Here is a 26,130-nt window from a genome sequence, read left to right on the forward strand (position 1 = left end):
AAAAACCAGCAGCTTCTCAGCTTGGTGCTGGCTACTTGGTGCTGGGTACTTGGTGCTGTACATGACTTTGATTCCCTCCTGGTTTTGCAAAGAGTCTGTCCTAGTAATCATGTTTTATCTTTTGAAAAGAATCCCCTAGGAACATTTTGCAAAGAAAAGTTGTAGATAAATGAACTAGGTATTCCGGAATGTAGGCAATTAATAAGGAAAGCTAAAGATGACTGAAAAAGCATAGCAACTATATTTCAGGGCAGTGAGAAATATTTTAGTATCTATATAACAAAATAAATTTCATCAATTATGTTTATATTGTTGGGAAAGGTTAAAAAAGCCAACTGATTGCTAATAACACCGAGAAGGAAAGCGTTTCCTGTGTTTGGGGAGAAGCTGGATGATGTACTCTCCTTTATGAGGATATCGAATGCCTTCCGTTGCACTGGTAACGAGGGAGGGTGTTAAATGCAAGATAACATTTTTAAGTCTTTGAAACTTGAGCAAGATTGGAACCTGTTTGTTTAAAACAAATTGGCAAAGCAGCTTTCTGAATCCTGGCTGCTGATGTGTAATAAATCTGGGAAGACCAAAGGAGTTCCAGAGGTTTGGGAAAACATAAATGTTGTGGCAATGTTTTAAAATAGAGTGGGAGCAGGTAACCAACAGGCAGTTGAGACTAACCTCCATCCAGAGCAAGATCTGGGGAAGCTGGTGCGTTAGTAAGTCAATGTCAAATTAAAGAAAGAACATGCTCAGTGATCCATGTGCTCTGATGGAAAGCAGATCACGTCCGAAAAGTCTTCACATTGTGGTTTTTAATAAGATTCCTGTACCGGTTGCCAGAAGTAACTGTGTTGACATCATATACCTGGACTAAGTTCCTGACTAAGTTCCCTGCTGTTGACCAAATGCTGCTGCTCCCGGGAGGCAGGAGGCTCTGCTTTGGGAGCAGGAGCGTGTCAGGTCTCCGGGGCGGGTCCTGGGCAGAGGGAAGGCAGGTCCCCCTTGCCCTGGGCAAGGTCTGATCTCTGGCATATCCTTCATGCTCTGCTAGGCTGCCTCACCACTGCTGGTAGCTGGTGGGCTCTGAGCTGAGAAACACCCTCCTGAGCAGTTTTGGTGGTATCTGGTCTTTATTTGCTGTTAATGTAACCAGTCCCTGCCCTCTTGCTGTGCTAAGGTGACAGTTTCTCAGTTTCTATTTCGCCGATCAGTACTATGTTGAATAGGTTGATTTAGAAAGTGCCACCTGATACCTCTCAAAAATAGTTAGCAGCGGGAATGTGATCCACGCAGTCCCTAAGCAGAGGGCCATGGAGTAGTGCTCCAGCCATGCTCCAGCGTCAGTATGGGACAAACTCAAGTTATTCCCTAGTTTGCCCATGAAGAAGCTGGTGGGAGTCATAGCAAAATCTGACCAGAGCTGTCCCACTGCCTGGATGGAGCCTCAGTCTCACGAGTGGTGACTTGGGAGAACATATTAAGTAACTTAATACTGAAATCTGGCTTTGCTGAGGAGGTTGACGGAGCCAGGGTGGTTTAGTTGGGACAAGAGAAGGCTTTGGGATACCTAAGAGCAGATTATCAAGAAGAAAGAAACAGGCTCTTTACTGAGGTGTCTGGCAGGAGGGCTGACCGTGATCATCGACTGAAATAACAGGAGCTTCTGCCTTGGCATAAGGAGGGGTGAAGTTTTCCCTCTGCGGACAGTCAAGCAGTGGAAGAGGTTGTCCAGAGAGGTGGGGGAGCCTCCATCCTTGGAGGTTTTTTAAGACCCAGCTGGACAAAGTCCTGTGCAGGCTGCTCTGAAATTGGTGCTAACCCTGCTTTGAGCAGGAGGTGGGATTAGATGCTCTCCTGAGGATCTCCTCCAGCCCGAATAATTCTGCAACTCAGTAACCTGATCTCCTTCTGAATGCAAGTTTGAGTACAGTTAAGTAAAAGGTTATGGTGGAGCCCCTTGAGAATGGGGAGGAAGGAAGGTGGTTTAGATTGAGTGCTCTTAATACTCTATCTGTCATCTGTGTGGTTAACATGTCATCTATATGGTTGCTATGTGAGACTCTCGCAGTGGAAGATTGTAGGTCTTGAGAGGACTATTGCTAACTTGTAGTTGATATGTTTTAAGAATAGTTTAAAAAAAAAGTAAGCAACCTCCTCAAAAAAAAAAAAAAAAGAGCTGGAGAGAGATGCCAGTGTAAGGAATAGAGTGACAATGTCAACGTGCCAGGTGCTCTCTGGTGCCCGTTCTGCGTGGGAAGGAAGCTCTGGTGAGGGGCAGCGATCACTGCTGCTTGGGCAAGGAGAAAGGAGGTAATCAGAGCTTTTGTTTGTGCACGTCTTCTGTTCTGCCCCTGCCTCCCTGCATCATCTGTCATACAGAAACAGTAGGGCTGGAGCCTGGAGGCTGCTCTTCAGTTGAGGGGACCTGTATTTTGGAGGGCTTGCTGGAGTGCAGCAAGGCTCCCCCTGCCCCTGCTGCTGGGTGTAGCTTTAGGGTTCCTGGGGGACGGCGTGCGCTCGTGTTCCGTGTAGAGTTGCGACATGCCTGGCAGGTCTGCCAGGGTCATGGGAGGTACCTCCAGGTTCCTCAGTTGAGAGGAGCACAGAGTACCCTCGCCCTAGGGCCGGTGGGGAAGGGTAGCTATGTTTTTGGATTAGCTGAACTAAGAAGCACCCGTTGTTAGAATTGCATTTCCTTATCTTTGGCTTTGCCTTTCTAATGGTTTCTAATTTTGGCCTGGTTACTTTGATGGATTAAATTACATTTGTTCATTTATCCCTAAGTCTGGTTTTGTGACAAAAGTGCTCTGTGCAGTTTCACAAACCAAGGACACCCCACTCCTGTGGGACTGGCCAACAGGCAATGGGAAAATGCTGGAGGATTTGTGGGTCTCCAACTCCGTTGCAAAAACACCCGCACCTCTCTCCAGGCTGTAGGTAAGGCAATCCTTCATGCTTGGGTCCATGGGCTGAACCTTCTCCCAGTGTTAAATGGCTATGTTATGGGTGACTGGAATGCTGTTTCTCTCCTAAAATCTAGCAAGAGTGAGGTGTCACTTGTTTCATAATAGCCCCATTAGATGTTTGGCTACAACGTGGAAAACAAGGTTCAGACCCTCCTCTGCCTCAGGGCAGTCCTGTCACCCACCCCTCAAGAGGGCAACCACAAAGTACACTCAGACCTCGATGTTCCCATTTTTCTGCCACTGCCTCAGACCCAGCTCTGTGGTGTCCCTGTCCCCACCCCATGTGCCACTCCCACATGTTGTGGTCCCCTTCTTAGCCCCATGTGTTCTTTTGTGTATCTTGTGGTGACAGGTCTCCAGGCCACCTCAGAGATCACACTGGAACCTATTCTCGTCTCACTTTTCCTATTGCTGTGCCTTAGTGCTCTCATGCATCTTGATTGATCCAACTCTTTCACCTAAAATCTGGTTGCTTTTATCTGTCCAGACATGTTGCTGCTCTGGACATCACTTTGTGGTGTCACTGTTCCTGCCCTGTGTCCCCCACCACATTCCTAATGTTGCCACAGGTTTATGTTCTTTCTGGCCATCTCTGTTGGTGCCCATATCAAAGAACTCCTGTTGCAGCCTTGTGCTTTATGCCAGGATCTTGCTGGGCCTGCCCAGCTCCCCTGTTACTGTCTAATGTGTTGATTTTTGGTGTCACTGTTTGCACTTGGTTTGTCCAGGTGCCACCTGTTACCATGCAGAGACCTCTCCCCGTGCTACCTGGTTGACTGAATCTAGGGATGGCCATAGAGACCACGCTCTGAGTTCACCTAAGGGAAAACTTGTCGCCGCCGCCTTGCAGGGCACCTGCATGTGCAGCATGGCTGTCCTGATGCTGGTCCCATCCATTCACCCTCCAGCAGCTCTGCTGGAGTGGGTAGCCATCTTCTCAGGCCAGCAGCCCTGCTCTTATGGCAGTTAGTTTCATTAGAAGATATTGCCTTTCCTTAAGATTTTTGTCCCCACGCACTCAGCATGATGCTAGTCAAGTTGCAAAGGTGGAATCTTTGTTAATGGTAAATGGGAATGTATATGGAGGAGATGACTGGGGCTTAAAAGCCCTCTTCAAAAACCAAAACTGATGCCAGCAGTGAGAAGTATTTGAATTGTAAACTAAGCAAAATGTTTTAAGAAGTGATCAGAATCCTTTCTGCTAGGCATTTTCATCAACGGAATTCTGTTTGGTCCAAACTGGAGCTGCATAGGCTGTAAGCGTGTACTCCAGAGGGAGACTGCTGGGTTTGGGGTATCTCACATTAATTCTGAGGCAGAGAGAAATGTTCCGCCGTCATTCTGGAGCCAGAAAAATGGAAATCACACTTTCCAGCCTCTATTTCTTCAGGCTTCAGATATTGTCCCAATTAGTAGCTTTGCTGTTTCCTCCTTGAATTGCTTTAGGAATGCTGGGAGATACCGTCCAGTCCTCCTGACTGTTCCTGAACCTCTTCTGAGGATACTTTTGATTTAGGATAGATCCTCCTGTAATACATACAGAGTGCATCATACACACAGCTATGAGTCTTGATTGTGACCGTGGAGTTTCTTGGCACGGTGCTGGGCATCTGTGATGGGATTCCTGCAGCAAACCCTAAGGTCCCACTCCACGGTAATGATCTGCAAAGGAACCGGTTAAAACAAATGCCTGTTTCAGTTGGGATCTAGAGAGGCTTGCAAACATGCCAGACCTCCATAATGGATCTCTGGAGGGAGAACAGTACCTGGAGGGGCTCCAAGTCCCACCTTCATGCACATCACTAAAGAATAGCTCCCTCCTGCGCCCACTGCCCAGTGCTTTTGCTTGCAGGCCCCATGCAGCGCTGGGTCACAGCGAGCTGCTTCTCTGCAGGGAGATGGATTGGCTTTTTGACATGGTATCTGCTGGGTATATTGGGAAAAACTGCCCTCTTTTGCATTTCTTAGTGAGTTTTTCAGCAAGTAGATTTTTTTTTTCCACTCTCACAATGATTGTAACAGGATTTTATTCTCCTGCAGCCAGCTGTTAGCAATTAGCAACTTGATCCATTCAGTCCCCAGAACAGAGTTTAACACTTTCTTGCCTCTGTGAGGATGTTGCTAATCCTGTTTTTGCTGCTTTCAGGCTTGTGCTGTAGTTTTGGCACTTTTTGCGTATGTGTGGGCAGGTCAGGAAGAAAGGCATGAGTACAGCAAGGGACTCTAATGCAGCTGAAAGAGCTACAAAGAAAAGTATCGAGTTGTCTACCCAGAAAAAATCATTAGGAAGATGATTTGCAAGCAGTTTGTACAGAGGCTTGTATTTAGTAGTATATTCCAGTGTGTTCTAGCACTTGGAAGTGTGCAGTTTGGGAATCCAATCTACTACTAGCTGAGACTCGGACTCAGCAGAAATCAGCATCAGTAGTTCTTCAAACAGCGATTTCCAGCAGTACAAGCTCCTGAGTGGAGCTGAGGCTCCTCTAAATTTAGAGGCAGGAGTGAAAAACACTCTTGGAGTCCTTGCTCAAGAGATCAGCAGCTGCCGTAGAGCGCTAGAAGATGAGAAATGACGCTCTTTGCTCCCGGTGTGCAGCACCTCTCCTGGGACTCCCGAACATGTACTTTGGTGGTCCATGACTGGGAACCAAGTGTGGTGGGAAGAGCAAACCCAGCACAGCCTGAACGCAGCTGCTGGGGTCCCTGTGTAGGGCTGAACTGCTGGAAATAGTTCGTCACTGCCACATACAAAGGTGAGAATTTGTCTCACCAAACTGTGGCCACCTGAGAATGATGAGGCTAGTCCAGGCCAGCCGTTTAGGTTCCCTTTGTCATCAGTGGAGACAGACACATCCTGAGAGGATTCATCCTACTCATCTCGGATACCCTTTAGGCAAGGGCCAAATTCAAAGACAGCTTTTGTAGACACAGAGCTACAGACAGCTGAAACTCTGAAGATTTCCTTTTCTTTCCTGGAAGCCAGGCTGGCCTCTATGGCCACATGTTCCAGTTTTGGCTTGCAGTTCCCCCAAGCTACACTATTTTTGTGTGACCTGCTGAGCTCCACATACCCCTCAAGTCCTGGGAAGCCCCCAGTTCACAGGGTACTGCCTGCAGCTCGCAGGACGGGGTGGGACAGACAACTGTCTGAGCCACCCCAACCCATACCTTTCCTCCAGCGCTGGTTGCTGGCTCAGTGGCAGGAGCTGACGTGGTGCTTGGGCATTTCTGTGTGACTTTCCTTGTCCACCCTCCACCCCATTCCTTCTTCCCTCCTGTTCTCTTTTACATCCTGGTGGCTGCATTCAAGCGGTTAAATGATGTGACTGGCTATGTGGCGATACAATAGGTGTGATTTAGAACATGGCGTGAGCTTTGCATAAAGCAAATGGGCACTTAAATTATGGTGCTTGGTCTGTACCTGGTCAAATGAGATAATGTTGCTGTTTGTGTTACACAGCACATTATTGTATTGCTGTGACATTGGCGGCTGTTGTCACGACTTGCATGTCATTTTGAGAGGATGAGAGAAACTTAGCACAACTACGCTATTGTCAAAAGCCAAAATCCTTATGCTAAGTTTCAGCTTTAGTACCTTTCACTTGGGGTGGTAGCCGATCCCAGCTGGGCTGTGGGCTCTGTCCTGATGGCAGGGGATGGGTGCTCCTTCCTCCCTGTGCTCCACTGCTGGGCGTCTGCCTCCCTGCTGTTGATCCTTCTTTGCTGGGCTGTTGGATCAAATGGGAAGCCAAAGCAGCTGAACACTTACAGTGATGTCTAGGGTTGCTCTCATTTCTTTTTTGCTTCAACAGCAGGTTCTGGTCCTCGCCTAGCCATGTACGACTGCTATTTCAGTGCTCTCTGGCCACCCTTTCCCTTAACCCTGGCCATGTTACAGAGGGAAATCCCAGGGTGTTTTGGTGGGTGCTAGCCTGTGTCTTTACAGATGCCTGTTTGCCAGGCTCTGTTTCTAGGCTCTGAAGGGGGTGATGAGGGCATGGAACATATGTGTGCTTGTTGTCCTCTGCCATCTGAGGGCTCCAGTAGAGCTGGCAGCTTTTAAACCTCCAGCTGAGAAGTCACCTGGGAGATATTTCAAAGCTGCTGTTCTCCTGCCAGGTCTCCTCAGCAACTTGCAGCTCTGTTCAGTGGCTGGTCCTGCATGGGGACCCCGCGGAAGGATCTTCTCTGCCACACTATGTCTCCCACATAAGTGTGGCAGACACTTGGGCCATGGCCAGGGCACCCTATTATACCTCCAAACAGCGCTCTGCTGTGTTTCCCATCACCTCCTCCAATAATGTGGTTAAAGTTAAAGCCTTAATGTTCATGACACTTTCCTTTCTCATGTCCTGTGGGACGACGTCTTCTCTAGTGCTGAACTCTCTGCAGTTCCCTTTGCGAGTCCTGCTTTGGGAGCCTCCGGGGCACCCTAGCAAATCCCCTGCACAGATTAACATCCACCAGGTCTGTATTCAAACTCTGCTGCAAAAATGTATTTACAAAATCTCCCTCCACACGGCTACAAGAAGTCTCTGCTCCATGGTACTTTTCATGGGATGGTGGGAATTGGTGTGTTTGCATCGGAGATCACCCCTCTCCATTTCAGGGGGAAGGATGACCTTGGATGCACACATAGCTGGAGAATACTTGGTCAAAACCTCTTTTCTGATTGCCAGACCCTCCTGCTGAGAAATGGGCTGCCTTTTCTCTCCACTGCTTTGCTTTTGCATGCTCGCCACCCAAGATGCCACAAAATCACAGAACCTTGTGGGCACCCTCCTCCCAGCCTTGGCCAGGGTGCTCACGTGGAGCACAAGAGGTGGCTGAAGCAGGAGTGGTCCTGGCAATTTTAAGGTCTTTTTTTGGGTTTGCTTGCATTGTCACATGGCTGGGCACAGCACTGCCAGGCAGCATCCACCGATCATTAGTTTCCCCTCCTGCATGAGCATTTGGCTCTTTTCCCAAGAAGGCCCTTAGTTGTTTTTCAGGCTCAGAGCCATCTTTTCTGACGGAATCCAGCAGGGACAATGGCCAGTAGCAAATCCTTAGGAAAGAGAATGAAAACAGGGCAAGCCTCAGTGATTCTAACCCTGATTTAGCTTCTGGGCGTCTAGCAATCTGCGGCTGGGGGATTTCCTGAGCCAAAGGTTTTACCTTCAGATTTAAGAAGCTGTGGTATATCTTTCTGTTGTGAATATATCCAATTGTTTTGGTATCCACGGCAACTCAACGGCTGTGACTTGTACAGTTTAATTATGTTGGGTGGAAAAAATACAGCCTTTTGTTACAAATCTCTGAGCTAATGGCATCTGATGCTCTGTCGTTCTTATACGCGTGTATGCACTGGCATAGTGATGGTCCCTTTTTTATCCTCTCTTCCTTTACTAACAAATCCTAACATTCAATTTTGCCTTTTTACTACCACTCTGAGGATTCTTGAGCAAACACCCTCTGGTCCTGGTAACTTTTCATTTATTGATTTGTTCTGTTTTCTTTTTGCCTGACATTTCACTATAAGACAGAGCCTCTAACCTGCCTTCTGTAAAGCTGTCTTCCAGGATGGGAACCTCCCGAGGCTCTTTGTAGTGAATGTGGACACAAAGAATTCACATAACTTTGCAGATATGACCTTGTGTTCCTTTAGGTGTTATCATGGCTTTCCACTGAAATTGCCAGCGTTTAAGCCCTTTGCTATTTTCCTTGTTTCCAAACAGGAAATTAAGGTGCTCGCATGTGTGAGTGCACATGCTCTTTTGGCAGCAATGTGGACATGTAGGGAGAGATTATTTTCGCCCTGTTTTAGACATTTATCTTAAGGTTGTGTGACAAGTTCCAGAGTGCCCACTTGGCTACTTGGAGTAGTCAGCTGGTGCAGATAGAGGTGTGCATTGGGTGGATAAGCCCCACTTGGGGAGCCTGGTTGGACTATCCAAGTTCCTTGTAGATGCAGCTTCAGTACTTGTTAATATAGTAAGGAAAGTGAAGAATCGATGGGGAAGAGATTACTTTGCATTGGACTTGTTTAAGAGCAGTTAGGAGAGTATGTCTGCACAGTGGTCATGGCAGCTGAGCTCCTAAAAACTGAATTACATTAATAGCTTTAGAGATGGTATAGGTAGTCAGGCAATCATTAGTTCTTCACTAAGCCTCTGATCAGGTGATGGGTCAGAGTAGGGCTGAGGTCAAGACACTCTTGAAGGCATGGAAGATTGCCCAACCCGTCACGAGGCAATGACAATATAGCAAGTCTGCAGCACAGAGAAGTCCTGTCTTTGGAGGACTCTCATCTTCTCTCTTTGCTTTGTCTTTCAGAAATGTAGGTGGCAGCTGCTGTCTTTGAAGGACTCGCGCCCATCTGACCCTGCACAGCACCTCCGATTGCTACCATGATCTTCTGCATGCTGCTGTTGGCCTCACTGCCTGAGCCATCTGGCACCGAAGTCAACCCTGGTAGGGAGCTGCCAGGCTGGGAGAGCACTCTGATCTCCCACCTTTCATATGTTCATTCTCGGCCTTTCTTTGCCCTCTCATGGTGAATGCGTATAAATGTAACGAATGCATGTAAATGTAATCACTGATGTAGTCCCTGAATGTCCTCCTCTGGACTGAGTTGGCCAGTCTTACTTGACAGCTGTACTGGAGTGAAACACCTCTCCTGACATTCCCAGGAGGGCTCGGGCACATGGATATACTCCTTTCTCTGCCCACCCAGAGGGTCCATGCTCTCAGCAGGCCTGTTTTGAGCTCTGATTATCTCTTCGTCAATTTGACCATGTGGCCTGCAGAACAAATCTGTCTCTAGACTGGCTCAGAGATACTGTGCTCACTGTGGAAAGTAAATTACCAGTTAGCAAAGCATAAGCTACAGGTCTCCAGCCAGCAAGAGAGGTTCTGGAGAGAGAGCTGTGGAAGGAAAGGTAGAAAACCCTACCTGGCACAAAGCTAGGGTGGAGGTAGGGATATGAGCTTATGTGAGTCCCTGTGGAGGGCATGACCTCTTATCCTACAGCATTTGGCAAGTTATAATCATGACGGCAATGAGTAAGATAATGGTCTGCAATATATTGCAAAAATTCCCATGATGAGGTGGTTTGAGCTGGAGACAGTCTGTGAAATAAACGAGTCTAATCCTTTTTCAGCTTGGCCAAAGGTGTGGTGAGGCAGCAGTGCTACCCTCAGGGCCTTCCTTTGCTCTGCTCGGTCTGGCTCTGTTTGTTGGAACCCTTTGACTGTGTCTGGCTCTGACCCTGCTCTGGCCTGTAGATCTCTGCGGAGGTTTGAGGTTGTGCTGCAACCAGCCAGAAGAGAAGTGAAGCCTGTGGGGGAGCTCAGCAGGCACTCCTGTGCTCCCCCTTACACAGCTGTGCCCTGCCCTGTACACCCCTCCACATGTCCAGCTGTGAACTGGGGTTGCCTTCTGGTTCTGATGGTTAAAACTAGCAGAAGAAGAGGGAAGGCAGCAGCTAGAGGGTCAGTCACCTGCAGATCCCTTTTGGTGGTGGTAAGTACAGAAGTTAGCACACCCTAAGGTGCAGGAATAGCTTCTCCCACCACAGAATCCTGGGAGGTGAGGTGGGCTCTGAGCACAGGGCTGTGGTGCCACCCTCCTGCAGTAATCTTCCCCACCAAGAAATAAGCGTGTGGCGTTGCTCACACTTCTCGGTTCTGCCTGTGAGTTCCTCAAGCAGCTTTGCATTCTCAGCTCCCACAGCTGCTCAGCTGCCTCTCTGTCCCAATGGGCCATGCCCTGTTGTTCCCCCCCAGACTGCAGCACACCCATAGCCCAGCTGATGCTCCTCAGTTGTGATGCCCACAGGCTCCATTGATTATCTTGACCTCCTGAGCTGCTCCAGGAGTGGTCTGGAGCACCTCCTGCATTGCCTTCTAAACCAAAGGGGCTGCCTTGTGGATGATTTCAGACCTGTGTAGGAAGGATCCTGTGCAGTCCTTTTGCCCAACGTCAGTTGTTTGACCTCGCTAACAGAGGGGAGCTGTGACATTTTTGTGAACCTCCATGTATCCTGTCTGCATAGCAGGTGAGTGTGTCCCTGAGTGCATAGTAAAGGGTCAGGGATGTCTGAGCAGGAATACCGGTGACACCTAAACAGAACCCAAGGATGGTTTTACTTGAAAGGATGTGCATTTTGACGAGAGCCTCATGCTGCTTGTTTCTGTGAGAGCCACAGCGTGCATCCCTTGATACCAGGGCCACTCTGGCTTCCATCTGCAGCCCTCTGTGAACTAATGAGTTTTGTTCAGGATTGCAGTAAGTCCCGGTCCCCCAGAGTCCTTCCCAGCTCTCTGTCTGGCGTTGCTTCAGGGTGTGCACTTGACCTTTAAGTAAAGTGTGACCAGACAGGACTCCCACTGCAGAAACACAAAAACCACTTTCTGCTTTCAGATGACAACTCAACCCTTTAGGAAAATCTTCAGGTTTTTAGCCATAGTTGAGCAACGTACTAGCTTTCCAGCAATAGATCAGATGGTACTGCTCTGTGGTGGGACATGTAAGAGTGAAGACAGGCGAGGCCAGTTTGGTTTACTGAACTTCCTGTTCAGTATCAGAGTGGGGTTAGAGCCCTCGGTTGGCTTTCAGCAGCCACAATCATCATGCCTGATCCCAGCCAGACACCAGCTGCCTCCCAGTGAATTCTTCTGTAAACAGGCCTCTTAAGAACCCTCAGACATATGAATGAACGTTCCGGGTGAGACCAGAGGCCCATCGAGCTTGGTGTCCTGACTCCAGCAGGGTCCCATCCCTGCTGGTTCTGGAAGTGCCCAGACGGGCAAGCACACAGCAGTGCTTTACCTCAGGTATGCGGTTGGCTCGCTGCAGTCTGCTGCTTAGGAGCTTTCTGAGCTAGCACTTGTGTATTTGCCTGGGTAGCTGTGAGTTGGTTCAAAAATCTAGCTGATTTTTGAACCCATGTGAACCTTTGGCATTCGGAGAGTTTAATAGATTAAGGATGCATATGTTGGTTTTGAACTCTGCTGTCTGATCTTTCGATGCCTCCTGGTTCTGCTATTTTGAGAGCTAGTGAGTAACTGTTTAGGATATAAATGATCTTTGTCATATTTCACTTCAGTCATCTCTTTTGTAATGATGAGGCTGCTGATCTTTCCTTTTGTATCATCTGTGTTGCCTTCTCTGCCTTTTGATGGGAGAAGGAAGGAGTAAGAGCTCTATTCCAAATCTGACCGGCATCTGACCATGAATACATACAGTGGTTTAATGGTGTTTTCTAGTTTGTTTTGTATGTATTCCCATAATTTGCTTTTCTCGATATTAAATAATCTGGTATCGTCAGCAAACCTTGTCACCTCACCACCCATCTCCTTTACCAGGTTATTTAAGAATATATAGAACATCACACATTCATTGATACTGTGCCTGACAACAGCTGCAGCCAAACCCTATTGAAACAACCTCTGTTTGCAAACATTTCCACCTTGCAATCTGTCAGGTAGTTATTTGGCCTGCAGTTGTTTATTCTGTATGGTGGTAACAACAAGGTGGGTTTCATGCCTCTGTCTTTTCTTGTAGCTTCTGAACCTGTGAACAGCTTTATCCGGGTTTGGTACAAGGGCAGCAGTGCTGAGATACAGAAATGAGGAAGACACCCAAGGCAGTGCCCTCGCTGAGGGAAGGGCAGGCAGAACTGCTGATACGGCAGCAGGCAGCGTAGCAGTGAGGGTGCCAACCGACACGCATGCCGCTCTGGAGTGACTGGAGCGTGTGCTGGCACTTGCCTGCGTCACTGCAGACGGGGGGGAGCTGGGGCTGCTGTGAGCTCAGACGACAAAGACCAAAAATCTGTAGGAAGGTCCATTTCCTTTTTATCTGGGACTTGCCATTGACTATGTTTTTGTCTTTTAATTGTTTCATGATTTAATCCCGTATAACTTTCTTTTTAATCTGCTGTTGATGTCAGTCTGACAAAAATATCTTGCTTGCCTGTTTTGAATACTGAGTCTTAATGAATACATTAAGACTTTGAGTTTTCTGAAACATCTCTAATATTCCAAGACGTGTTTCAAACTTGTGTCAGGGGAGAGAGCTTGGCCAGCTTGGATTTGTAAGCTGCATCTGCACTGTCTTTGGTGTATTGAGCTGTGTTGAGCTTGTAGAGCTCGATGGCTTGAGCCAGTTGTGTCTGTACTCCCTGGAGGCACCAAGTTTGAGAGTCTTCTCATGCCTGGAGAGAAATGCTTGCTCCACTTGTGGCTAGAGGCAGGGAACAGACCGGGATGGGGCAGCGTGGATGGTGAGGGGCTTGGGCTCAAACGTAAGCTCTAACCTGCAGAGACACAACAGAGCAGATGTTTCCATAAGCTGGTCTAGTCATCTGTAATAGAAGCCATTTAACTTCTCACTTGTTACTGGACTGGTGAAAATAATAGTAATTGTTCTTATTTGAATGCACATCAAGCGTCCAGTTTATTTGAGAAGAAGAAGAAAAATCTTTAACAAACTCCTCCTTTTTATATCGCATCATTATTGATAAATAATTTTTCATTGTAAAATAGGTCCATGCAACCATTAACACTAGTATGGTTTTGGCTTTCATGTTCTTCAGATGTTTCTTTGTAAAGTTTTTTGCCTTGCCAGGAGTCTGCTGAATGATACTAACTCTGAGTGTATTTCATTACTTATTTCAGTTTATGGTAATTATTTTGTCCTCTTTATTTGCATTCTCTATTTTATCATTACCATGTTTATTCCCTAGGCATTGATAGCCTATTAATTAAACTTGTCAGGTGATTTAGAAAGAATTGGTACTGATTTTTTACTTGCTTTTGTTCCCATTTTCAGCTATATGCCGTTACCCTTTGGGTATGCATGAAGGGACAATACGGGATGAAGACATCACTGCTTCTAGCCAGTGGTATGATTCCACAGGACCCCAGTATGCACGGTAGGTTCATCTCTGGCAAAAAAATGTAATCCTTCCCCCCCCCCCCCTCCCCCTAGGTACCAAGTATGTGATTGAGGAAGAAGTTCCCTCACTCTTAAAGCAACTTTTAAGTTTGCTTAGCTTGTTCACTGCTTCCATATTAAATCTAATTGGTGCGTAGTCAAAGATCAAGAGGTAGTGGTCATGGTCACAAGCTGTAATACAGGAAATTCTGAATCAATATTAAGAAAAAAAAAATCCTTCCCCATGAGAATGATGGACCTCTCAGGTACCCAGAGATGTGGTGATGTCTCAGTGTTTGGAGATTTTCAGGATGTGGCTGTACAAGTCCTTGAGCAACACACTGTAGCTTTGGAGTTAGCCCTGCTGTGAGCAGGAGATTGGCCTAGAGCCTTCCAGAGGTTGCTTCCGACCTTGGTCTTCCTGTAGTTCTGTGAATAAATCTCTAATGGATTTATGACTTACAGGTCAGCTAGGGAGAGTGCCCCTGGGATTCTTGTAGAGCACTTCAAACTAAATCATAGGAAATCATTTATGAGGATGAACTTTTCAACAGCATCATATTGAGGAAATGGGCTGTGTCCACTTTGACTCAAAAACCTGGAAACTGCAGAGTTAAGGAATTGTTAAAAAGCAGCTAAAGAATTTTCTTTCGGTGTCAAGCAGTACCACAGTCTTTCTCATAAGCTTGGCTTTTCATTTTTTTGTCATTTCATTTCTCTTAAAGCTACTAACTGATGATTCACAAAATACTTACAAATGCAAGCTTCCTTAGAATTGTTTGTAATGATGATATCAAACATTCCTACAGTTTCTGTGCAAGTCAGATATGAATTTCAGGTTAACTATGATACTTATATTTTTATGATGAATTTGGGCAGTCCAAAATCATAAAATGCTCCTAGTACTTGATTTTTTTTTCTTAGTCTGTAGTAAAGCAAAGATGCTAAGTGTCATGTGTTTTTAATGGAGTTTGAACAAGCCTGTGGGTCTGAAAGCTGGGAGACTTACTTGTTCTCCGAGGTATGGCTTATCTCCAGTTCTGCAAATACTTCAGGCATCAGTTACCATCTGTTACCATCATCTCTTTGCCGGGGCAGCTGGATGTCCACAGGGTGAAGACATGAAGGCACCCTCTAGCTGACTTCATTTTGTTAGAGGTCATAGCTGTCCTATGCAGATGTCTGTTCCTGTCATTTCACAGTCACCCTTCCTGCCTTTCTTATAACTTCTTTTACTTGCCACTTCACCCTAAACAGCTGACCAACCTGAGACAAAAATCTTCTCTAGCCTGTGCCTTGGCCTTCAGTGTCTCCTTCTGGGTACTGCCTTCCTTGATGCACAGGGGTTGATGCACCTTCCTTGATGCACTCACCGATCCCATCAGTTAGAGATGGGATAGCTGTCCGAAAGACAAGGGCACTTCAAGGGCTTGCTGTTCGCTAAGAAATCCCTGTTCCTAAAAAGCCCACATGGCCTTTTTGTGTCTGGATAAATTTTTCACATTTAAAACTCTCACCACCGTGAGAGTGGTGAGCCTGGCTGACCACAGCTGAGGTCTGAGGCAGAGCTGAGCCTACCGAAGCCTAGGTGAGGCAATGTTTCCTTTAGTGGCTCCACCTGCTGATTGGTACAGCACTCTGCTCGGCATGCTATCTCCAAGGATAAAAGCCTTCATCTTTGGAGCTGGTACCACAACGTTCAACTTTGAAGCAGAGACCTTCACATCGTACACCTAGCAGTGTCCTGCACAAGCAACTCTGCTCAGTGAAGGACAGGCGAAAGATGTGTTGAGATGACCCAGAATAATTTGTAGATAGGCAGAGCTTTTCTTTCTAAAAATGTAGTTTTAAGATAGCTCCTCTTTGTGCTTGTTACAGCTGTAGGAGTGGCTCAAGCAGAGGTTCAGGCCTTACTGTATGGGGTTTAGAAGTGAGTATGTACTTCACCAGCAAGGTGCTAAAAAGCATGCAGTATGCAATTCCCTACTGAGTAGCATAGTTGTTTCCGATCAACATGAAAGTATGTGTCTGGGAAAGAAATTACTTCTAACAGCTAATGAAAGATACCTGAAACTGAGGGAGTTGTTCTGAACAGGGCAAAGCTGGCTACAGAACTCTGATAAGTCTCATCACCCCAAAGGGGAGAGGTGTTTGGTAGCCAGCTGTCAGGTCTCACTTCTGATTTGGTTTCTTTCTCCCAACTCTCAAAGTTTCAAGGTGTTTCCTTAGTTACTGGGAAGGCTGGATCCTTGGAAGTGACATTTTTTAATATGTGTGGTTTTCCCCTCAGGTTACAAAGGGAAGAGGGGGATGGAGCCTGGTGCCCAGCTGGCTTGTTGCAACCAGAAGATGTACAGTTCCTTCAGATTGACCTGCACAAGCTCTTTTTCATCACCTTGATTGGGACTCAGGGACGGCATGCCCGTGCCACAGGCAAAGAATTTGCCCGTGCTTACCGAATTGACTACAGCCGCAATGGAGAGCGCTGGATCTCCTGGAAAGATCGTCAGGGCAGGAAGGTGAGTGTAGTAGGAACTGAATCGTGGAGCATGCAGAAGTCAAGTCATAGAGAACTACGCTAGAAGGCACGTCCTCTACGTACTGCCTGCTGCATGGTACTTTATCCTGACTCTTCTGTCAGGCATTCAGTGTCGTGTGTTTGCTGTGATGTTGCACTGTTATTCCCCTGACCTGATCCCCCAAATCCCAGCCATTGCTGTGACTGAAAACTGGCTCTTCACTACCTTTCTGTCCATGTTCAAAACGTCATGTGAATGTCCCTTTACCAGCCAGACACTTGCTTCTAAATTAGAAGCTGCAAAGCAGATGCCTGCTTTGTGATTAAAAAAAAAAGGGGAGGGCGTGGCAGGGAATGGAGATGAGTTTCTGGATGTCTGATAGCAGTGTTAAATGTAGGGAGCAATGAGGAGGAAGGAGTTTAGCAGGTAGGAAGTGTGCTGAACACACACTCAAAGAGGCTTCCCTGCTCACCACAGTTGTCTCCTGCTCTCTCCAGACTTGAGCACACAGCTCAGCGCTGGCTGTGCTGTGGTCATGTTCATAAGCCTTTATTAAACTTTCCCTGGGAAGGAATCCCCTTCTCTCATCTGCAGCTCGTCTGACCTGATCACCCTGCCTCAGGCTGGCTTGTGGAGTCTGAAGACCTAAGCCAGACTAGAAAAGGTACTGGGTGTGGTGATGTTTTCTAGCACTGGGGGTGCTTTGAAAGTCACAGTGGGGTCTGCATTGCAGTGTTAGGTAACAGCTTCTAGCTTGTTAATGAATAATTTGCTCGCTCGGACCTTTGATCTGCTATTTGGCCATTACCATTATCTTGCTCATCCCTCACGTTTTGGTGTGTGCTACAAATGCTGTCTTTGCAGGATGGGAGGGGAAGTTTAAACTCCATGGGGCTGACTCTTCTTCATCAGTACTTTCTTAGGTGAAGTCTGTCTGCATCTCAAGTTATATCAGAATTTAACTGGTTACGCATTCGCAAGCAGCTAAATGGTTTTTGTCTCCCACCCCAGTCCTGTGCAGAGCAGTGCTCTCGGGCACTCAGGACTGTGTTAGTGTCAGGTGTTACGATTTAGTATGGGTCAATTTTTGCAAGATCTCCCTCTTAGGCCATAATAAGGAAATGAGCGTGTATTTAGCTGTGTGTGATGCTATAATCTGAGCCATCCTCTATTCTGTTCTGTATATGTGGAAGTCCACATATATTCTGTCAGTGTGTGTACCTGTTCCCCATCACATGAGACCAAAAAGTTTTCCCTCCTCGTATCCTTAGAGAAGATGATTTTGCTCCTCTGCTCCTGCTGTTCTGGACATGACATGCACAATGGGGTGCAATTCCTGCCCTTTCAGCTCCTCTGCAAAATGACCTTCCATAAAACGTATTTTTCAAAATGTGTCACCAGTATCCATTAGTGAATCCATATTTCAAAAGCACTGCTCTCTGGTCAAATAATTTGGTAAAAATGTCCTGTAAAATCATTCAAGCCTTGGAATGAGGTGCAGATGGAGATGCAAGATCCTAATCTACTTATTTGTGTGCATTAGGAAGGCCTCTTCCAGTCCTGCAGTTGATAGATTCCCAGTCACTGAGATTTCAGAGCGTGACTATGTGAGCCCATCTTGGCATGTCTCTGTCCAAGGAGATCACATGAATGGTTTCATTAAAAAACAAAACAAAACAAACAAACAAAACTCCCAAAAAAACAAATAAAAAACACCAAACCCAAAACCAACCCCTTCACTGTGCTGTTAAGTTTTGGATCTCACAGGATGTTCTGTCATCAGATGTGTAGCACATGCTGCTCCTTACCAGGAAAGTCACCTCCAGCTCTCATTTGCTCAGTAAGGGCAAAGGGTCAGGTTGCTGTCCCCTTGTCTCTGCCACCAGTTAAGGATGGTGCTCTCCATTGGCACTAATGTTGCATGGTGCAGCACTGTTGAGTCCTGGTCTCTCATCAGCTTCTGGGATCAGCCATCTACAGTTGTTTGCTAGCAGCACCACTTCATTCCTGATATTTTTGGGAACATTGATTGGCATCAGTAGTGGCCAGGACTGGAAACTGGTGCTGAGTTTATTCCACACACAGCTGATCGCTTTGGGGTTTTGGCCCTGAGAAACCGAGTGAGCTCAATAGCAGCAACCCCACCTTGTGGAGGTGCTATGCAAAGTGCATCTTCTCTTTTGCTTCTCAGAAGATGTCCATATAGGACAGGCAAAAATATCAGCTCTTCCAATACAGAGCTGGTGCAAAGGTACCTTTTTCTGAAGGTTTTTTCCTCTTACTCTGTCCAGCACTCTGTCCCTGTAGGACTTTTTGGGTTGACATATCTGCCACTCCCAAGATTCCCCAACAAATGGTCAACTCCAGAGGATCTGTTCAACTCCTGTATGAAGATGTGGGGTATTCTACTATATGTTGTCTCCTCTTGGGTTTTATCTCCTATCAGCAAGGTCTTGTGGAGCCAGCTTAGATGACTTCCAGGTCTCCTATCTTAGGCCATCTGACAGCTGAAAGGGCTAATTGCTGTCACTTGGTTCCTGAAGATTATTTATGTGTCCCTACTTCATTGGAAGAAGTCATGGGTCTTTCTCCTAGGAAGTGGGATCTTAAGAGGCTGCAAGTTAAAAGCCTGTTGAGAAGCTGAAGAGGATGAGGGAGCGAGCTTACTTTTTGGCTTTCCTTCTGGGTTTTTTTTGTCAACTCCTGGGACTGTGCACCTTTGTAGAGCTGTCCAGCCAGGTGCAGGAAACTGTTTCACAGCTATCCTGGTGCAGTCCAGAAGACCACCAGATGTGACTGGCTCTTCTTCAGGGAGATGCAGTCCTCTGAGTGGCTTCCTTTTGTGGTACAGTAAGGTCTTTCACTTCTCCGGCCATATTCCCTCTCTGGGGATCTTCCCTGCTGCCATGAAGAGGAAGCCACCTTTCTGCTCCTTCATTGGCTGCCTCCACCTTTTAAATTGCCTGTACATCAACAATTGCAATTGTTTGAGTAACCTCAGTCTCTGATTCATCCTCACCGGTAACATCTTTGAACAGGAGCCGTCACACTTATAATTCAGACTTTTGATATCAAAAGTGTTCTTACTCTGTTTCCATAGGTCCGTATCCTTTCAAAAAAGTCTCTTAGGCACTTTTGTCCACTGCTGGGGGATATTCAACTTCAGCTGTTTCCACATGCTGACTGTCAAAATAAATAGTGGACTGTTCCCAGAACCGTATTGAAACTGAGGGGAAGGGGCGGGTGAAAGTCCTTGCCATAGCAGACTGCACTTCAGCAGGATGGGGTGACTGTGGCAATGCTGAACGCTTCAGTTCAAGGCATCTGCCATGCAGCTGCTTGTACCTTCATCCCCCAAACACTGCAGCACCTCTGGAGTTTTGTTGGCTCATAGAAAAAGGATATCAGGACCCTCCACCAGGTAACTAGTGATGAGGGCAAGTGCTCAGTTACCTGCTGTTAGAATGTAGATGGAGACTCACTTGAGGAGAGTTGACATACTAGTAACTGGAGCTCTCTGCAACGTATAGTCCACGTGTACATTCATCTCCCGCTTGCCCTTCTCCTCTCCCTCAGAGTACTGCTTGCTGTGGGTCTGCAGTGGACAGGAGGTGAAATGGCAGCACCCTTCACCCTGTAAGCTATGTACCAGGTCGGAGGAGGGGAGCAGCAGCAGCAGCTAATCCTCTGCAGATACTGCATGGGAAAGCTCCCCAGTCTCAAATGATAGGGTACAAGCACACCACTGTTCATATTAACTGCACAATAGGGAGATGTTACTGATAAGGAGCTCTCTTCTCCAGGTGATCCAAGGCAACATCGATACTTACGACGTGGTCTTGAAAGATCTTCGGCCTCCCATCATTGCACGTTTTATCCGGGTGATTCCTGTGACGGAGATGCCAATGACTGTCTGTATGAGGGTGGAGCTCTATGGCTGTGTCTGGTATGGTAAGTAGCAATTTCCATGCCTGTCACTGGAAAGTAGTCCTTACACAACACTGACTGGGACTCACCTGCGTCCCCACGTATGCAGAGGGAATCCCAGGCCCATGGAACTGCTTCTGTTGGTCCACATCATAAATAAAAGGATCATATGGACAGAGATGATGGAAGGCTGCTGCTGCTGTATTTCTGAGGTATATGGCCTTCTTTTTTAGATGGTTTGGCATCCTATAGCATCCCTGAAGGAGGGACAATAGCGGCTCCTGGCTTCCCCATCGTTTATCTGAATGACTCGACCTATGATGGCTACCAGGAGCGCAGGTGGGAGAAGTCGTCCTGTTCTCTCTCGGTCACTGTGCAAATTACCTCTTCTTTCCTACTTAACCCTGTTGCTAGTATCTTGTATCCCAAACACTTCTTTGAGACCTCCAGCGCTGCAGGCTAGCCAACTAGTTCTCCAAAGCACTGTGGCTTCATTGTTCCAGGCCCTTTGACATGTTGTTAGTTGCTCTTTTAAAGGAGGGCATGGGCTCAGGATGCATCAGATTCGTTTCCTCCAGCTGACAAAGGCTGGCAGGAAAGAAACAATTTTTTTGTTATTGGAAGTTGTTGTTGCTTCTCTTTAAAGAGAAGAGTGTGTCCTTATACAGCTAAGTGCTGTCTTTGTTCATGGCTTCCGTCTTTACATGACGTGATGACACAGTCCTGATGTGTCCGATTGCCTTAAAGCCCTCATTGCTCGTGGTCTCTGATTGTGACCATATTCATTACACTGATTTCTTTGTTGGTTCAGGTATAGCCCTAAGCTGTTGTTGATACTGCAGATCATAAGGTGCTGCTACTCTTCTGTTGCCCCAGATTGGAATGGGAGAGCTGGCTGGACCTTCTACCTGCGCTGTCCCAGTGTCCCTGGAGCAGATGAAGGTCCTTCCCCTCTTCATTGCCTTTGTTGCTTCTGGAGTTTGATATCTGAAAGGCATTCTCTAGCAGACTGCATCTTAAACTGTTGCAGGAGGTCTCCAGGGTAAACTGGGCATCCGAGAAAGTGCGCAACACCTGAACTCTAGGCCTGCACTTGATACCTGTGAGCTTCTGGACAGATTTGAGATACTGTTTTTGAAAACAAAGCTCTGATGGACTTGAAACAACTTGGAAAACTGCATCACTCCCAGTGAGAAGCTCCAGGTCAGCAGAGGCACCACTGCCAATGTGGTATGAGAGGAAGGTGACTGATTACTCACTGTAAAGATTCCTTGGGTATGATGCTTTTCCAATTTGGAGTCAAAAAGCCTAAAGTAACTGGATTTTGACAGCTCATTACAAGGTCTGTTAATTTTTCACATCACTGAGTTTAGTTAGGTAGGGTGGCATGGTATTGACGTTTGGAGGTGTCTCTGGTTTACCTACTAATTGACTCTCGTGGAAGGAGAGCTCATTAAGAGTCTGTATCTGAAATGTTAAATAACTGGCTGAACTTTCAGACATTTAGTGTGACCACTTTCTTTGCTGTAAATACAGATTTGAGTGTGTTTCAACAGCTTGAAACCTCAGACAAACTTGGGCATGGGTTGTCTCTTGAGGTAGCATATCCCTGCCTGTACAGGAATGTGCCTAATAGGTGATCTGACAGTGTCTTTTCAGTGACCTGGTGTCATCCATTGACTTAAGGTGCTTTTATTATATGTCCCGTTTCAGTTGTCATTAACTTCCTGAAAATTTTTACTGTTGCCTATAATTTTTTTTTTATGCTTAGAGGTGATTTTTGTAAATGTATTTGTGTTTTATCATGCTGGAGGTTAAAATAAGGGGTTGGAAAGTACATTCTTCATGCTTGTAGGATGTTGCAAGATATCGGGTAACAATGTCTTTATATATTAATATCTGATGTTTTCAAGCTGCATTGATACAGTAGGGATTGGATATTTAAAAAAAAAAGGGGGGGGGGAGCATATGTGCAGAAAGATGTAGGTGTTGCACTTAGCTGTCCAGCACTAACTTAGGAAGCTGGGTTTGCTGGGGAGTGTAGGGAGCTACAACGTGCTAGGCAAGGAGTCTTTCAAACTACTTAACCTCTAGGCCATGTGCCTGACTGGCCTGGAAGCAGGAGTCTGCCTCTTCCAGCTGCTAATCCTGTTTTGGAGCTCAAAGGCATGCATACCTGTGCAAATCCTAGTGACAGGAGGGCTCACCTTGAATGGACTTGAGGACCTTCAGTGTATGTAGCAGCAGCCCAGCCTGGGTGACAAAGACTGTGTAGAGGTAGCTGAATGAAACAGGTCCAGGGAGCAAGATCAGGCACTAAGAGAGCTGAACTGTTTGCACTTTCCCTGCTGTGGGACAGGGGACATGGCAGGGATAGCTCCCAGAAGGCAGGCGGGTCAGGAGTGTACCACATCTGGCATCTTCTACTCTGGGACAGCGCTGGAAAACTGTATAGTGGGCTCTGCACTCTTGGATAGTGGGATGAGGCAGGGTCCTGGGCAAAGAGTCTGATCAGCCTTGGAAGCAGAGCCGATAATGCTCTCTTGCACAAGGAGGAATGCCAGAAACAATCCCAGTTAGAACTGGCTGTGGCTGGGTGAGCTGCCCATGGTCTCACTGCTCTCTTTCCTGCTTTTCTGTGCCTGCCTGCAAAACTTTCCCCACTGGTTCCCCCAGGGCAGGATGGAGCAGTGTTCCTCCCATGCAGCTCCATGGTGAAACGCTGCAATTAAAGCTCTCTATTTGGAGAGCGTACAGTGTCATTTTTCCATAGTCTCAGTTTTCATTCTCAAGAGACTCTGCTCGTAGCTTGGCTTTGCTGTCAGTGCTTGATATCAATGCGAAAACTTCTGCATTTTCCCAAGCAGGGAAAGGTTTTAAAAGCCCAGCCTGAACAAAATAAAGGTGATGTTGCATAAGAACAGGGAATGAGTTCTTGTCCAGGATGGGTTAAGAGTGAATAAACTAAAGTTTTCCTGGTACCAGTTGAAGGACCCATGTGCTTTCACGTTTGAGCTCTCCTGGCTGGTATTCTACCTAACTGTTGGCTCTTTCTTGCTAGGCACTTGTACGGCGGTCTGGGCCAGCTGACGGACGGTGTGCTAGGACTGGATGATTTCACACAGAGCCACCAGTACCGTGTGTGGCCAGGCTATGACTATGTCGGCTGGAAGAACGAGAGCTTCAGCACGGGCTCTGTTGAAATGGAGTTCCAGTTTGACCGACCGCGCAACTTCACCTCCATGAAGGTAGTCCGCATTGTCCCTCTCCAGCAGCCTGGGACAAGCTTTGGGTCTGGGTGCTTCCAGATTACCCCTTTGGGTCCTCTTCCCAAAGCCAAGAGGATATGAGGTGCCCACCAGAGGCAGGATTTTAGCAGGAGATGTCTGGAGGTTGCCAATGTAGAAAGGTGAAGCAGGAGAGCACTTGTCTTTCCAGAGCTCAGACACACTCCTTTCAGTATTTGGTTTAAAGGAATAAAAAGCAGACACCTGAAGCAGTGGTTAGGCAGCCCCTGTTGGCAACTGAGATGAATTTAGGATGTAGGCTACTTACTGTCTAGGGCTCGCCTGACCCTTGAGTTAAAGGAATGTGGTTGGGCTTCCATTTTGACCAAAAATTTCTTTGGACGCCTCAATCTGTGCTTGTGCTGTGGGAAATTACTTAAACACACAGGAAAAGGATGAGCTGAACTTTTTGAGTCCGTAGTAAACAGCAGAATCTTTTAAAAAGGATTGGTGGCTTTTCTTGTAGAGGTTTCAAATGAAGGAGGACCCACCACATCCTTAAGTAAATTGTTTTGGTGGTTACTTAGCCTAGTTTTATTTTGTCTATTTTTAACTTGCAACCATTGGCTCTTAGCCTGCTTTCACTGGCAAAAATAAGAGTCCTGCCTTCTCACAATTTTTCCTGCTTCTACACTGTGATTAAACCACTCTCTTAATCTTTGCTTCAGTAAACTAAGTTGGCTGAACTTCTCTATGCCTTCCCTGTGAGATCCAGGGTCATTTTTGTAGCTATCTTCCAATCCTTTCTTTCTTTGCCAGTACTCTTTGGGGGTATAGAAACTGGAACTGGATGCAGGCTTTCCATCAAACTGCATAAAAGAACGGTACCAATTTCCTGCTTTTGGACAATTCTTCTTCATTTATGAATCTTGTGATCATATTAGTCATCCTAGCCAACAGATAGGGAGCCAGTGTTCATTAAGACTTTGGTATCATGCTAAGAGTCAGTTCAAAGTTATTAGTGTCCAGGATAAAAGTCCAGTGTAGAAAGCACCGCCTACATTTTGTTCCTGAGTTCACTACCCTGAAATGAGTCAGTCCCGAAAACCTGTTCTGTTCAGATTATTTGAGGAAACTTTGATTTATTTTTTCCCCCATTTAGTTTATTTTATTGCTAGTGATTCTGCTGTCTTTTTCAGATCACTGAAAAAGGTAGCAAATAACCTTGAGCTAGGAAGACATTCCTGCTAGAAAAACACCTACAGAAGAATGAGTTGTGCCTTAAAATTTGTAAGACTTTCTAGTTGAAATTTTTTAATCAAATTAATATAATTCATGAGTTCATACTATGCTAATTGGAGTCAGATGTTATAATGAGTAAATCAAACGCCTTACAAAAATCTGTCAGGTAAACACAGCCATCCTGATCAGCCAAACACGTAAGCTCATAAAAATAGCTACTTTATCTAGTATTTCATTATAAAGCTGTATCGATTAGCATAAATTATTCTTCATTCTTTATTGAATGTTGCCTGTTTCAGCTTTGCATTTATTTTGTACAGGCTAGGTGATCTGTAAATACTTTTTTGTATCTTCATACCTGTTAGCTTTATTCCAGTTTTCTGAGTTTCCCCAGTATCCCAGAAAGTATTAAAAATAAACGTTAACAAATATTGCAACTGCATTACTTGCATATTATAAAATTGGACATTAGTAGGCAGTGTTTGGAATAGAAAGTGTCTCTGTATCAGTCCAAGATGTGAACGCATCCAACTCCTGTCCAAATATGGCACAAATTGTATAGTGCAGGCGTCAGGCTTTCCGGCCTTGTTATGGATGACTATATCTCCTTATTGAATAATGTTGTCTAAGCTTCATCTGTTCCTAATTATATGCAAATACCCTTCTTTTGTCTTTTTACTGCTCATCAGGCCTGGTGTCCTCATTACTGCTTCACTGCTATTCACTGTAAGACCTTGCAGAGGCCAAGCAATTAATAAGGTTCAAAGCTGCACTTAGTTTGGAAACGGTTGCTGTCACAGTTGCTAATACTCCACAGTCATTAGGAAATAATTTCTAGAGTCACTAGGGAAGGTCAGACCACCATGGCTGTGAAAAAGGAGTAGACTGAGGGATACCGAAGACTTTAAGGGTCACCTTAAGTATTCCTTCTGGTTCCTGGTCACTAGCCACAGTGCCAAGATAATGTGGTCCAGATCTTCAGGACTGTATGGCAGAACTTAAACTGTCATGTTTGTTTGTTTAAAAAGCTGCAGGGTGAGATTTGCATTGAAGACAGACAGTTGAACAGCATAAAGGATCCTTACAAGCCTTGTCCCCCTTTGCAAAGCCTGCTTCCTTGGCAGTGCTGGAGGCCTGGGAGAGGGCCAGGTGTTTGGTGTTGATGGGTCTGCAGTGCCGCAACCCAGGAAGATGAAGTCGCTTTTATGCTGAAGCCTCTTGGTTTGGGTGCAGCCCAAGAGCAGGAAGGGGGAAAGTTGCTACCAGCTCTTGGGAGGGTAAAACAAACCTCCCAAATACAAAGGTGTGAAGTCAGCCTGAAAGCAGTTTGT

The 26,130-nt window shown here is 46.3% G+C and overlaps 1 protein-coding gene across 4 annotated transcripts in view; it reads left to right on the forward strand.

Moving 5' to 3' along the window:
• Window positions 1-26,130, forward strand: part of LOC142418312 (discoidin domain-containing receptor 2-like) — a 63,587-nt gene that overhangs the window by 21,102 nt on the left and 16,355 nt on the right. For all 4 annotated transcript variants that reach the window (XM_075519954.1, XM_075519952.1, XM_075519950.1 and 1 more), the window contains 6 exons: window positions 9,279-9,416; window positions 13,780-13,882; window positions 16,175-16,403; window positions 20,207-20,354; window positions 20,564-20,669; window positions 23,392-23,578. In XM_075519954.1, the coding sequence (XP_075376069.1) occupies window positions 9,353-9,416; window positions 13,780-13,882; window positions 16,175-16,403; window positions 20,207-20,354; window positions 20,564-20,669; window positions 23,392-23,578 (837 nt within the window). In that variant the 5' untranslated portion in view covers window positions 9,279-9,352. The remainder of the gene's footprint in view (window positions 1-9,278; window positions 9,417-13,779; window positions 13,883-16,174; window positions 16,404-20,206; window positions 20,355-20,563; window positions 20,670-23,391; window positions 23,579-26,130) is intronic.

Source organism: Mycteria americana, chromosome 17 (assembly GCF_035582795.1).
Source record: "Mycteria americana isolate JAX WOST 10 ecotype Jacksonville Zoo and Gardens chromosome 17, USCA_MyAme_1.0, whole genome shotgun sequence".
Classification (NCBI taxonomy): domain Eukaryota; kingdom Metazoa; phylum Chordata; class Aves; order Ciconiiformes; family Ciconiidae; genus Mycteria; species Mycteria americana.